The sequence below is a fragment of the Zygosaccharomyces rouxii genome, assembly GCF_000026365.1.
Source record: "Zygosaccharomyces rouxii strain CBS732 chromosome E complete sequence".
Taxonomy (NCBI): Eukaryota; Fungi; Ascomycota; class Saccharomycetes; order Saccharomycetales; family Saccharomycetaceae; genus Zygosaccharomyces; species Zygosaccharomyces rouxii.
Genome location: NC_012994.1, coordinates 728,763 through 742,447, shown reverse-complemented (window position 1 = coordinate 742,447; position 13,685 = coordinate 728,763). Strand labels below are relative to the sequence as shown.

Genomic DNA, 13,685 nt, shown 5'->3' with positions numbered 1-13,685 from the left:
TTTGGATGATACTAAGCTCTCATTTTTTTATTATTGCCAAGTTTAAAATTGTCCTCTAATCGAATCCCGGCAGTCGCATTTTCCTTTTTTCAAAAAATTTTCGGTAATTTTTTGACTTCTTGCTGAAATTTAATTTAAGCTCATCACCATGATTATTGAATAATCATCAGTATGAAGACCCAATAGTTATAGATATAAAAAGTTTTACGGAGTTTAAAATACTGATTTTCATCAGTTTGAATTGAAACTAATTGAAACTAATCAAATTTCCTCGAGCAAAGATCCTTTAGCGTTGGTAAATCGATCCAATAGCTAATTATAGAGAAGAACAAAGAAAAAATGTCCTTGAACATCCTTATCTTAGGTAGTGGTGGTAGAGAACATGCCCTTGTGTGGAAATTGGCAGAATCACCATCTGTCAAGAAAATCTACTTGGCTCCTGGCAATGGTGGTACCGCTGTTGGAGCACACGGTAAAACTGTTAATGTACCAGACATGAGCATATCTCCATCAAACTTCGAAAACTTGGCCAAATTCGCTGTGGAACACGACATTGGTTTAGTGGTTCCTGGTCCTGAACAACCTTTGATCGATGGTGTTGCCGAATTTTTCAAGAAGGTGGGTATTCCTGTCTTTGGTCCTGGTAAGGCTACAGCAGCTTTTGAAGGTTCCAAAACTTTCTCAAAGGATTTCATGCACAAGCACAATATCCCAACAGCACGTTATGGTAACTTTTCCGCCTATGAAGATGCTAAGAAATTCTTAGATTCTGTGGATTTCCAAGTTGTTTTGAAAGCTGATGGTGTCGCTGGTGGTAAAGGTGTGTTGATCCCTAACAGTATGCAGGAAGCTCAAGAATCCTTAAAGGCCATAATGGTGGAAAAGCAATTCGGTAGTGCTGGTGATTCTATTGTCATCGAAGAATATTTAGAAGGTGATGAAATTTCCATTTTGACCATTTCTGATGGATACTCCTACGTCAATTTGCCAGCCGCTCAGGATCACAAGAGGATCGGTGAAAATGATACTGGTTTGAACACTGGTGGTATGGGAGCTTATGCACCTGCTCCTGTGGCAACACCTCAGCTTCTGCAACAAATAGATTCTGAAATCGTTAAACCAAGTATTGATGGTATGAGAAAAGAACGTAGACCTCTTGTGGGTGTTTTATTCACTGGTATTATCCTCACAAAGAATGGTCCAAAAGTTTTGGAATACAATGTTAGATTCGGTGACCCTGAGACTCAAACAGTACTCCCACTATTGAGTGATGATACCGATTTGGCAGAAGTTATGTTAGCAGCTGCCGAACACAGATTAGATTCCGTTGAAATCAAGCTCAAAGAGAATACTTATGCTACTACCGTTGTGTTAGCTGCAGGGGGATATCCAGATAAATATGATAAGGGTGAAGAAATCACCGTTGATGAAGAACTTCTGCCAAAGGGATCTTATGTTTTCCATGCAGGTACTACATTGAAAGACGGCAAAATAGTCACCGCTGGCGGTAGAGTCATTGCTGCCTCTGCTGTGGGATCTACTTTGAGAGAAGCAGTGGATACTGCATATCAAGCGATCAAATGCATCCACTTCAAAAACAGCTACTATAGAAAAGATATTGCCCACCGTGCTTTCAGAGATGCTGATGTCGCTGCATCTACTGGTATTACTTACGCTGACTCTGGTGTTTCTGTGGATAACGGTAACTTATTGGTTCAAAGAATAAAGGAAAAAGTGAAGTCCACTAGTAGACCAGGTGCTGATTCTGACATCGGTGGTTTTGGTGGTCTTTTCGATTTGAAGCAAGCTGGATACAATACTGACGACACTTTATTGGTGGGTGCTACCGATGGTGTTGGTACTAAATTGATGATTGCTCAAGAGAATAACATTCACAACACTGTTGGTATCGATTTAGTGGCAATGAATGTGAATGATCTAGTGGTTCAAGGTGCTGAGCCTTTGATCTTCTTGGATTATTTTGCTACCGGTAAATTAGATCTCAAAGTTGCCTCTGATTTTGTGTCTGGTGTTGCAGATGGTTGTATTGAAAGTGGTTGTGCTCTTGTCGGTGGGGAAACTTCTGAAATGCCAGGTATGTATCCAGAGGGTCATTACGATACCAACGGTACTGCTGTTGGTGCCGTGAGGAAGACTGATATCTTACCAAAGATTTCTGCTATGCAAGAAGGTGATGTGCTATTAGGTTTGGCCTCAGATGGAATTCACTCCAATGGATTTTCGCTTGTGAGAAAGATAATCGAACACACAGGGCTTCCATGGGACGCTAAATCTCCTTGGGATTCTACAAAGACCCTTGGAGAAGCCGTCTTGGTGCCTACCAAGATTTATGTTAAACAAGTTCTACCATCTATCAAAGAAAACTTGTTGCTTGGTCTTGCTCACATTACTGGTGGTGGTCTTATCGAAAATATTCCTCGTGCTCTACCATCACATTTGCAGGCAAAATTAGACATTAACACCTGGGAAATTCCAGAAGTGTTTAAATGGTTGGGTAAAGCTGGTAACGTTCCCGTCGACGACATCTTGAGAACTTTCAACATGGGTATTGGTATGGTATTGATTGTCAAGAAGGAAAATGTCTCGAGAGTTAAGCAACACTTGAAAACCGCCAATCAAAAAACTTTCGAAATCGGTACATTGGTTCATAAGAATGAAAACCAACCAGGTTGTGTCATCGACAATGCCGTCAATTTGTATTAAACTTTGTAATTTTTAACGTTTCGATTCCATCTATAAACAAGAATATACTGAATTAAATTTTAATTTTATTCCAAATAACCTTCAGATCTCATTAAAGTAACCAGATTTTCCACGTATTGGTAGACTCCGAATGACATACCGCCCGATAGACCAACTTTAAAGAGACGTGGTATCCATCCTTTCCAAAACTTACCGACACCTTCTTCAACGAAAATTCTGTATGCACAATTTAGAGAATTTTTATAGGTCATCCAAGCGTATTTGCTTTGCATTCTGGTTTTAACCACGTCGATGGGTTGTGTAATTCCTACGACAGCACATGATGACACAAATCCAATTGCAAATGCATAGTGTTCCTTCAAAGGTTTGTTAGGTGAGATTGTTTGTTTTAAAGATGTGTAGACTGTAAACCTTACTGCGGTGTTACCCATCTGTCTGAATATCGTGGGGAAACTGCCTTTGAAAAACCCTTGAATGCCTCTAGTTAGGTATATTTCTTTTATAGTGGGGAAGAAATGCAATGGTGGTGCCTTTTCATATTTGAGAAATGCAGCTTCTTGTGGTGTCAATTGTGGTTTACCATTGGAGGTAGAAGCATGGAATGTTGGCCTATTCTCCTGCAGAGGTTTTTTAGTTGTCTTATCTGTCACTTCCGGCTTTTTCTGAGACTTTTCAGAGTCTTTAATACCATTTTCAATCATTGTAACTTTAATATTTTCAAACGGTATTATCCATAAACTTTCCATAAATCCCGTTATAGTTCCCGCCATAAGCAGTCTTGGACCGGATAACGGCGTGCCTGCGGGTAAAGAAGGATCCCTCAGCATCTGACAGGCCTTCTCAAAAGTGGTAAATCTCGTCGTAGTCTTGATAATAGCTGCTATATTTAGGGCTGAACTACCTGTAAAATACGTTTTCACAGAATGTAACATGTTGAAGGGAGCCGTACCGGGAAGAGACCTTTGGAGTTGAAGTCCAGTTTTCAGGAATTCAAATGGGTATGAGATAGTAGTTTGGAAAACAGCTGCTGCACTACCAGCAATGAGCTCTGTAGTGAGCTCCTTCTGGAAATTGTGATCTGAATTCTAAAAATTTGGGGAGTTTTGGGTTAGTATTTCAGCACTCAGGAAACTACGCATTCTGAAACTCGACATACTGATTCTACCATGCTAGATCTAGCTATTTCAATAGTTTTGGAACCAGATAGTGGCCTTTTATACGCTAATATTTATTTTAATTTTGGTTATTTTGAAGTCTTCCATAGTTATTTTTTTTTTTTTCTTCTATGTCCTCGAAGGGTGAGGCTGCATGGAAATAAGGCAGGGGAAGCCAAGCCGAGGGAAAGCTTTAAATCTCTTTGACACATTTTCTCTTGGAAGGTGACACTGGAAAGTTAATAAGTTGGCCTATTTCAGCTTTATTTATTCTATTTGTGAAGTTTTGGAGTCTTGATTGTATGCTAACTAGGGCTTTAGGAGTATCTAGTTGTTTGAGACGAATTGCAACACCAAATATTGTTAAAAGAACCGTTATGACTACAAATTTGCAACCTAAATTTGAAAAATTATTTGATCGCATTGATGCATTGAAACCAGCTTTCATCGAGAGATTGGGTCAAGCCGTTGAAATTCCAGCAGTTTCTGGTGATGAGACTTTGAGACCACAGGTGGTTAAGAAGGCACATTTCTTGGTGGACCAATTGTCAAAATTGGGCTTTACAGACATTCAATTGAAACATTTGGGCAAACAACCACCACCAACCTCTATTCCTGATCTACAATTGCCTCCTGTAGTTCTTTCAAGATTTGGTAATGATCCCTCCAAAAAGACAGTTCTTGTGTATGGTCATTATGATGTGCAACCAGCATCTTTGGAAGATGGTTGGGATACCGAGCCATTCAAGATGTATGTTGATGAAAAATTGCAATTGATGAGAGGTAGAGGTACTACAGATGACACTGGTCCTTTGACGGGTTGGTTAAACGTTGTACAAGCTCACAAGGAGGCAGGTGTTGAGTTGCCTGTAAATTTGGTTACCTGTTTTGAAGGTATGGAAGAGTCTGGATCTCTAGGTTTAGATGATTTGATTGCCAGAGAAGCTCAAGGGTACTTCAAAGGTGTGGATGCCGTTTGTATATCCGATAACTACTGGTTGGGTACGAAGAAACCAGTGCTAACCTATGGTTTGAGAGGTGTTAATTACTACCAAACAACTGTTGAAGGCCCAGCTGCTGATTTACATTCAGGTATTTTTGGTGGTGTTGTGGCAGAGCCCCTAGTGGATTTAACACAAGTCTTGTCATCCCTAGTGGATTCTAAGGGAAAGATCCTAATCGATGGTATTGATGAAATGGTTGCACCATTAACTGAAAAAGAGAAAAAGCTTTATGAAAATATTGATTTCAGTTTAGACGATTTGAATGCAGCAACCGGCTCCCAAACTGCGCTTTACAACAAGAAGGAGGATATCCTCATGCACAGATGGAGATACCCATCATTGTCCTTGCATGGTGTTGAAGGTGCTTTCTCGTCTGCCGGTGCCAAGACTGTTATCCCAGCTAAAGTCCATGGTAAATTTTCCATTAGAACTGTTCCTGATATCGATTCTGATAAGTTGACTAAGTTGGTGCAAGATCACTGTAACAAGGTTTTCGCTAAATTGGGATCTCCTAACAAATGTTCTACGGAATTGGTTCATGACGGTAACTATTGGGTTTCCGATCCCCATAACGCATCTTTCACTGCTGCTGCAAAGGCTACGAAAGACGTATACGGTGTGGAACCTGATCTAACTAGAGAAGGTGGATCGATCCCTATTACTCTAACTTTCCAAGATCAATTGAAATGTAACGTTCTATTGTTGCCAATGGGTAGAGGTGATGACGGTGCACATTCCATCAATGAGAAATTAGATATCAGTAATTTTGTTGGCGGTATGAAAATGATGGGTGCCTACTTACACTACTATGCTGAATCTAAAGAGAATTGATCTGATGCCCAGTCTAAAATAATTTCAAGGTATTCAGCTATAGAATCTGTATTTTCTTTATATTTGACATTTTTTAAAAACTAAAAAGACCAGATTGGTATGATTTTAAAATATCTAGTTTAAATAAGTTAAAATCTTAGAAAATTAATGGCGTGGGTATTACCGGTTTAGAAGAATTTTGCCGCTGAGCTGTTATATTACTACTCACTGATCATTACCCGGATATCAGATTGCTTCTACGCAGTGAACCGAAAAATATCGATGTCAATAGTCCATAATGTCAAAACAACCCCGGAAGAATAGCGAAATAAAAGGTTGGGAAGGCATTAGAAAACCCTCTGAATTGGTTCGTGGTTAACTTTAGCTTCTTTAGCCTTATTTTGTTCGTTGTTCCCACTGGAACTGACTTATCGCTTGCGCTTTTTCATCAATGGACCAAGAGGCTCAAACGCAAGTATCTCAAGAATTTCAAAAAGTACTGCTGTCGTCAGTATCTGCTTCACTGCCCTCAATTGTTGATGATGATACAAAGAATTTGAGCGGCCAAGATGATGTGTTAGAGCTGGATCCATCGGCGTTCGACAAATGGGTCCCCTATTTGAGAAGAAGTGTCGAAAGGGATCAATTGGGTTTAGCTACTGAGGAGTTATACAATTCCGTAGATGATCATTTTGAGGGATTAGAAGTAGAACTGTTGCAGGATTCGCAAGTCAATGATAAGCTTAGGAACTCAATTGGCCAAATATCGAGAGTACACAATTTGATCGAAAATTCTTTGGTAAGGGATATTAGTAACATTCAAGATCAGCTGAATTATTCTACTAATGAAGTTATTATGAAAAAGGAAGTTTATGTTAACGATAAGAAGACTTCTCTTAAAATTTTGGAAGCAAACATTTTAATAACGAAAGTTTTACAAATTTTGGAACTATCAAACAAATGTCAAGAATTGATTATTGAAAGGGATTTTTTCAAAGCTTTACAAAATTTGGATAGTTTAGAAAAAATTTACTTGCAAGAGTTTAAAAATTATAATTTTCAATTTTTGAAGGAGATCTATAATTCAATCCCATATTTGAAATCATCCATCAAAAATGAATGTATCAATTCCATTAGAAATCATTTCAATTCAAATATTGGTAAAAACATTGCCGATGTGGGGGAGGGTTACTTTAACGTTTATGATGAAAAATTGTTCCCAACATGGTTGGAAAAGAAAGATCACATGAAGTTGGCCAATTTCAAGTTCAATTCACCTGTGGAGGTTTCACTAAGAGACGAAGATTTAGTGGAAGAATTGAACTTGGAAAAGTTCTTTCACCTTGATGAGTTCCATGATTCTATTCTCATATTTCGTAGTCTTAACGAGTTGGATTATTTGATTTCTGAGTTTAGAAGAGAATACGAGTTCAGAAAGGCAAAACTGATTGATCCATTAACTTGGAGAAAATCTCAAAAGGGTAATGGTAGTGCCTTTGGTGATTTTACTAACGATTTATTTGCCCAAAGTTTAACGATGGACTTTTTAAAGCAGTACTTCCTCAAAATTCTAGGATTTTTGTTGTATGATATTAATTTGAATAGATCAACCGATTTCATACTGGTCGATAACGACTACAATGCTACCAATGAATTCTGGGATGCACTGATGCTTCGTTTGGAGCCCTATTTGAAACATTTCGTCCGCAAGTTGCAAACTGAAGAAGAGTTGGGAGAATTCAAGAACTTCATGTGCATGTACGTTTGCATCTTGGAAAACCATAATCTCAACATTGAACCACTTTACAGACTTCTGATAGTAGTATTTGAAAAAGTCTGTAACGTTAATACCACTGCATTCAGCGCTGAATTCGATATATTGTTACACGATGATGATTTCATGCCATTGGCTATTAGCGATCGTGGTTTGTATGAAAAAATGTTGAAGATATGTTGGATGAAAGACGACGAGCTTGCAAAGGCAAGAGCCGAAGCAGCAGAGCAAAATGGACAATTCACGATCACTTTACCCTTCTCACCACTATATCCAATGACATGTACCCTATTGAAAAAGACATACAACAAACTTATTCATTTTATTGGAACTTATTATCGTCATGAGTTGCATACTTTAAACAATATTTTGGTCAAGACTATGGAAAGTATTTTCAGTAAAATAATAAATGAGAAGATCCGTGCCAAATTGGATTCCACATCAAGAGAAGAGATCGCACAGATTCTTATTAATTTGGACTATTTCGTCATTGCCGCTAAGGAGTTTAGCAATATGATGACAAGAGATAACATCCTGCAGAATCCTTCTATCGAAATCAAACTTGCATCCATTAACAATTACGTTGAAAGTAGAAAATATGCTGAAGATCAACTGATAGAATTAATTGATTCTAAGGTTACAGACATTCTAGAGACAGTAGATTTGGATTGGAGGGCGATGGAAGTGCGGCAGGAACCAGACATTTCTATCGTGGATGTGGCTCAATTTTTGGAAATGATGTTTTCGTCCACTTTGGTAAATCTTCCTTATAGTGTGCAAACATTATTAATCTTTAGGGAATTCGATTCCTTGACAAGACAATTCTTAGATATTTTACTACATGAAACCCCGCCCAAGATTACTCAGGAAAGTATCTTGAATTTTGAAGTGGATATGAAATATTTGGAAGGTATTATTTCTAGGATTTTCCCACAACGGGAATCAGAATCCAACGGCAACAATGAGCTTCAATCACCTTTGATGATAACATCACCAACGATTAACGGATTCACACGGTCGTCGAATACCATTGGAAACAATGTCAAATCACTGGAGGCAACTTTCACAGAATTAAAACAATGCATTGAGTTAATGAAATTAGAGAATATGGGTGAATACAATGACTCAGAAATAAGACTAAGAAAGTATCCTCGTATAAAGCCGGAAGACGCCTCCCTGCTAATCTCTAAAGTGGAAATTCCTATGAATGACGTCCAATCTTCATTTGACGACATTGATCTCAACAACAGTAGTCAGGAATCCAATTTCCGTGAACTGAGTACTAATGGTAAGAAGATTGCTAAATTTTTCAATAGGGGTTAAATAAACGTTTGGAACCATGGTATTTTATACTGCTACATACTACCATCACCATTATTATTATTATTATTATTGTATGTAAGTCGGACTTCGTAGATGAAAAATTAGAGAAGCCCCGATTCAATGAGCAGACATTATACAACAAAGTTCACAATAAAAGTAGCTCTAGCCCTCTGATTCAGTCGACTATGAGCAAGAGAAGCTTTGGTGGTGTCTCTCGGGATTCTGGGAAAAGAAAGAAGGTACGTTTGAAGTGGATTTTTTGATTAGATTATTGGTAAATTGATTGATACTAACTCGAAGGATTTAATGCTTACAGTTTAAGTTATCAACCGGATTTTTAGATCCAGGAACCTCTGGAATATACGCTACATGTGCCAGAAAGCATGAGAAACAAGCTGCTCAGGAATTGAGTATTGTATTTGAAGAGAAACTGGAAGAAATGTATGGCGATGAGCTAAAGAAGATCAATGAAGAAAAAAATGATGGAGAAGATGATGATAAGGAAGTTGAAGCCCTATCCATTGAGGATGAGGTTAAGCGTGAGTTGTCTCAATTGAATGGTTCTAAGGACTCGTCTAATCAAGGACAAGACAGACAAAAGGAGATTTTAAAATTTATTGATTTGAGTTGTGAATGTGTGATATTTTGCAAGACTAGAAGACCTGTAGTGCCTGAACAATTCGTCAAGAGTATTATGGAAGATTTGGCTGATCCCTCGGATATGGCTAAGAGAACCAGATACATTCAAAAACTGACTCCAATAACTTATTCCTGTAGTTCATCCATGGAGCAATTGGGTAAATTGGCCGCTAAAGTTTTGCAGCCGCATTTCCACGATCCAAGTGTTACTCAAGATTATAAATTTGCTGTAGAAGTGACAAGAAGAAACTTTAATACTTTAGAAAGAGATGATATTATCAAGAAAGTGGTTTCTGAAGTACTTAATGGTAGTGAACACAACCACCAAATTGACCTTAAAAATTATAATAAATTGATACTGGTAGAATGCTTCAAGAACAACATCGGAATGAGTGTAGTTGATAAAGATTACATTACAAAATTCAGAAAGTATAACGTTCAACAGATTTATGAAAAGAAGTTGAAAGAACAGAATGAGAAATAAGATTTATACCTGTATATACTTGTGTACTGCACATATCTAAAAGGAAAATGATCTAATACCATTGTTATAATCAATACGCTTTTCCCAAGATAACCAATCACTTGTAGTATTTGGAATTAGCCCCATGGAATTCAATTTCTGGAATCCAATGTACATTAATGCAAATTGACATGCGATAAAGACAAGCATTGGCACCAAAATTTGAGATTCTGTCACTGAAGTACCCAAGACCGGTCTAAAATTGGCTCTAACTTGGAAAATAGATTTTATGGGTCCCGATAGCAGCATTAGTGCTGTCATTATGGGGATTATCTGTAAAGAAGTACCTGACATGTAGGACATGAAGAAATTCATAGGAATGGATTTAGCTGGTGCTAGCGCTATTTGCCATGCCTTTTGCATTTGCAGTGTAACCACATCCTCAGATTTTACATGAGAATTGAATTTGTTTTTACGACCTTCCAGTGAGTCTCTACCTGTGCTTTCAATCGAACTAAAACCTGAAGGTGATGGCATTGAATTAGATGTAACTATAGTCAAATTCTTGGCATATTTAGAATCGGTCAGATTAGTAGCCCATTGGTGGGGTTCAACAGCAGCAGCATCTACTTTAGACATCTTTTTTTCCTGTACTCTTTGGTTGCAACAGTTGTTGGAAATAAGTCAATTGATTAAAAGGATGAATAAGGTTGAAGTACTTGAACTATACAAAGAGAGACCTAAAGAACAGATTCGTTGAGAAAGAAGTCGTAGTCTATGTAATTATCAGCGACGTGATCCATCATGAAGTATATATCATCGTTCTTTAGGTTTTTCTTAGTACGTTTAGGCAGGTACAAAACCCCAATGAGGAAGAAGGCTATCAGTTGTAGCACATTCAATACCGCTGCTAGTATCATTAGCACTTTGAAAGTCCTTGAATTGATGGAGTTGATCACCTTGTTGCAAATCCTTGAGTAAAACTTGGTCTTCCTCTCTTCGTCATGGCTTTGAGGTCTACGAAGCTGCGATGAGTTGTGATTCTTGACTGGACACTCTGGTATGCTAGATTTATCAGGGCTAGGTGTCCCATCATTGAATGAGCATTCCGTTACAGGGTCAACTGGACGCTCTTTATGGGACTTAAAGAGGTTAACGAGCATTAGGGTAGATAAGTCATCGCGATCATGATGAATACCTGACACCCTTGGTACCACTATAGTTCCATGTTTTATACTAGAGAACAATTCTAATGGGCCATAAATTTATTTGCTTTGCTGCTCTCAAATGTTTCTCCCATATATGTCAAATTTAACATTAGAGCTCACAACCCATCTCACCACATATACAACGGTTAAAGAGCTCAAAGATGATAATGGACAGTGTATCAAGTCCAGAACAGCCTAAAAATAAAATTCTAGTTACATTTGGGGATGGTGACAGTATCCATCAGAGAGAATTAATTTCTCAGTTATTTGGAATTGATATTGGTATTGGTGACAGAATTGTAAAAGGTTTGGTTTGGAAGACTAAGTACTATAGAGTGGAGTTTGATCTTTACATTGACGATTATAATGACTTCTCTAGTTGGTTCCAAGAGTTTGCTAGTGAGGAATTCGCAGCTTTGAGGGAAGCTATGGCAGGATTGGTTGTAGTGGATCAATATGAGCCAACTAAACCGTTGAATCCTCTTGGTCTTCAAGATACATTTGTTGTTTGGGTTAATACAGATTCTAAAGTTGGCCAGGACCAGGTGGATGAGATAAACGATAAACTGTTCCAAACTGAGGAAAGTACAGTTGAATTAGTTAATCTACATTCGAATGAAGATACCAATGAATACGGTGAAAAAATCGGTATACCAAGATTTAAAGAAATTGTTGATACTTGTTCATGGAAGAATTGTGATATGGATTATTTAACTAGCACTAGTAGCACTACAAATCCTGAAGTTTCATTAGAATTGATCGTTCAAAGGATGCAACATGCAAGGCTAAAGCATGCCAATAGTGAAATGGACAATGATGAAGCACTGCAAATTGCACAAGAAATTGCAGAAGAATTGACGGGCAAAGAAGATTGATTATTTCTTTTAAATACGATGACTGCATCCAGGCAGACGAGCTTAAAGTTGTCTTTTGTACAACGTTAATGCAATGGGGAAGAAAAGCACCAGAACAACTCTGTTAATCCTGTCTAAAACTGGTGTTGAATGGAAGTTTGGATTCTGTACATTGAGAAGTAGCAGATAAAATTCACTGATATATAACACTGGCATCCAAATCCATGTTTCTAATTTGTAAAACCAAGATTTCTTGGAAACAAAACCACGTTTAAACAGTTTACACCAATGGCTATGGGACTGCGTTAAAGACAACCCAATGATAAAGCTGGAATAGCTCGTATTCTTCAAGACCAATGCATGCTCATAATCATCGTGGAAATGCAATACGGTCACAAAATAGAAGAAATTTAAGCATTTGACCAAAGTTCTCGATTGCAATCCATTCTTAAAACCATGAAATTTGAACAACCACACCAGTTCCGCCAAACTGCTCCAAACCATCAAATGGCACAAAAATTCATGGATTCCTCCAGGAAGGAACTTGGATCCAACCAGGGGTAGTAGGATAATCCATCTCGCTAACAATGCAAGGTACAGAAAGGTCGTACATATTTGGTACCATTGGTACAGTTTTGATATCGTAGAATGCGAAAATAGTGCCATTGATGACTGAATTTGAACTGACACTTTAGTCTTTAATAGAACTAAGTAGTTTTCTTGAATCCTTAACATGTAATATTAAAACATGAATACGCGAAGAACTTTTTTCAGTGCATAGTACGTGTACTCATCACAGACAAAGATATCTCTGGATACGCTGGTAGATGCCGTCAATAGGAATTGGGATTTGGTTATTGTTGATCTGTGCCGTTGGGTATTGCTTTACCAATGCTGAAGTGGAAATATTTCAATTACAGCAAGAGCTTGTAAAGAAATATGGATCAGATATTGATTTCTACCACTTTTTGAAATTGCCTAATCTACAGGGATCAACTGCTAAGGAGATTACCAAGAATTTTAGGAAATTGTCTAAGAAGTACCATCCTGATAAGAATAAGAAGTTCAAGAAGTTGTACGGTCGTCTCAATATTGCTACGCAAGTTTTAACAAATGAAAACACCAGAAAGACTTACGATTACTACTTGAAACATGGTTTCCCAGATTATGATTTTAGCAAAGGTGGATTTTTCTTCAGGAGGGTTCAGCCTAAGACGTGGTTCATTATACTCTTCGTGTATACATCGGCAAGTTTAATCCATTATATTCTACTGAAAACACAAGCACAAAGTCAGAGGAAGAGAATTCAATTCTTCATCGATCAAGTGAAGAGTCAAGATGATACCCGTGGACTTGGTGAAAAAAAATTGGCATTCCAACAGCATGCTGAAGATGAACCAAGAGAAATTACAATTCGTTACGGTGATGTTTTCATAACGGAGGAAGATGGTGCTGAAACAGCAATTTCTCCTGATACGGTACCAGAACCAGGTGTGCTGGATACTTTATTCTTCAGATTACCATGGATTATAATTAGGCCATTCGTTAAACCATTGCTTAAACCTTTCGTCAGTGATAAGAAACAAGAGAGATCAAAGAAATCGGAGAAAGTAAATTTAGAGGTAGATGTGCAAGACTCAAAGCCTAAGAAAAATGCAACGACTAAATCAAATCAAAAAGTCTTAGCCAATGGAAAAGTTTTAACAGCACGTAAGAGGAAATGATTGTAAAT

At 37.8% G+C, this 13,685-nt stretch overlaps 10 protein-coding genes across 10 annotated transcripts; 6 read left to right on the top strand and 4 right to left on the bottom strand.

Moving 5' to 3' along the window:
• Positions 1–339: 339 nt before the first annotated feature.
• Positions 340–2,724, top strand: ADE57 (bifunctional aminoimidazole ribotide synthase/glycinamide ribotide synthase; the record flags this gene model as incomplete). The annotated part of the gene is made up of 1 exon (XM_002499287.1): positions 340–2,724. One exon carries the CDS (start codon positions 340–342, stop codon positions 2,722–2,724), a length of 2,385 nt encoding a protein of 794 aa, XP_002499332.1.
• Positions 2,725–2,789: 65 nt separating this feature from the next.
• On the bottom strand, positions 2,790–3,892 carry MRX20 (Mrx20p; the record flags this gene model as incomplete). The annotated part of the gene is made up of 2 exons (XM_002499286.1): positions 2,790–3,788; positions 3,881–3,892. The coding sequence occupies 2 exons, from the start codon at positions 3,890–3,892 to the stop codon at positions 2,790–2,792; spliced, it is 1,011 nt and encodes a 336-aa protein (XP_002499331.1).
• Positions 3,893–4,180: 288 nt separating this feature from the next.
• Positions 4,181–5,713, top strand: DUG1 (metallodipeptidase; the record flags this gene model as incomplete). Its single annotated transcript, XM_002499285.1, has 1 exon — positions 4,181–5,713. One exon carries the CDS (start codon positions 4,181–4,183, stop codon positions 5,711–5,713), a length of 1,533 nt encoding a protein of 510 aa, XP_002499330.1.
• Positions 5,714–6,143: 430 nt separating this feature from the next.
• SEC15 (Rab GTPase-binding exocyst subunit SEC15) lies at positions 6,144–8,789 on the top strand (the record flags this gene model as incomplete). The annotated part of the gene is made up of 1 exon (XM_002499284.1): positions 6,144–8,789. One exon carries the CDS (start codon positions 6,144–6,146, stop codon positions 8,787–8,789), a length of 2,646 nt encoding a protein of 881 aa, XP_002499329.1.
• Positions 8,790–8,974: 185 nt separating this feature from the next.
• Positions 8,975–9,912, top strand: TAN1 (putative tRNA acetyltransferase; the record flags this gene model as incomplete). The annotated part of the gene is made up of 2 exons (XM_002499283.1): positions 8,975–9,028; positions 9,106–9,912. The coding sequence occupies 2 exons, from the start codon at positions 8,975–8,977 to the stop codon at positions 9,910–9,912; spliced, it is 861 nt and encodes a 286-aa protein (XP_002499328.1).
• A 36-nt stretch (positions 9,913–9,948) lies between these two features.
• EMC4 (chaperone EMC4) lies at positions 9,949–10,530 on the bottom strand (the record flags this gene model as incomplete). Its single annotated transcript, XM_002499282.1, has 1 exon — positions 9,949–10,530. The coding sequence occupies one exon, from the start codon at positions 10,528–10,530 to the stop codon at positions 9,949–9,951; it is 582 nt and encodes a 193-aa protein (XP_002499327.1).
• Positions 10,531–10,631: 101 nt separating this feature from the next.
• On the bottom strand, positions 10,632–11,054 carry ZYRO0E09174g (uncharacterized protein; the record flags this gene model as incomplete). Its single annotated transcript, XM_002499281.1, has 1 exon — positions 10,632–11,054. The coding sequence occupies one exon, from the start codon at positions 11,052–11,054 to the stop codon at positions 10,632–10,634; it is 423 nt and encodes a 140-aa protein (XP_002499326.1).
• Positions 11,055–11,260: 206 nt separating this feature from the next.
• IRC6 (Irc6p) lies at positions 11,261–11,974 on the top strand (the record flags this gene model as incomplete). Its single annotated transcript, XM_002499280.1, has 1 exon — positions 11,261–11,974. One exon carries the CDS (start codon positions 11,261–11,263, stop codon positions 11,972–11,974), a length of 714 nt encoding a protein of 237 aa, XP_002499325.1.
• A 42-nt stretch (positions 11,975–12,016) lies between these two features.
• KEG1 (Keg1p) lies at positions 12,017–12,688 on the bottom strand (the record flags this gene model as incomplete). The annotated part of the gene is made up of 1 exon (XM_002499279.1): positions 12,017–12,688. The coding sequence occupies one exon, from the start codon at positions 12,686–12,688 to the stop codon at positions 12,017–12,019; it is 672 nt and encodes a 223-aa protein (XP_002499324.1).
• A 92-nt stretch (positions 12,689–12,780) lies between these two features.
• On the top strand, positions 12,781–13,677 carry ERJ5 (Erj5p; the record flags this gene model as incomplete). The annotated part of the gene is made up of 1 exon (XM_002499278.1): positions 12,781–13,677. One exon carries the CDS (start codon positions 12,781–12,783, stop codon positions 13,675–13,677), a length of 897 nt encoding a protein of 298 aa, XP_002499323.1.
• Positions 13,678–13,685: the final 8 nt, after the last annotated feature.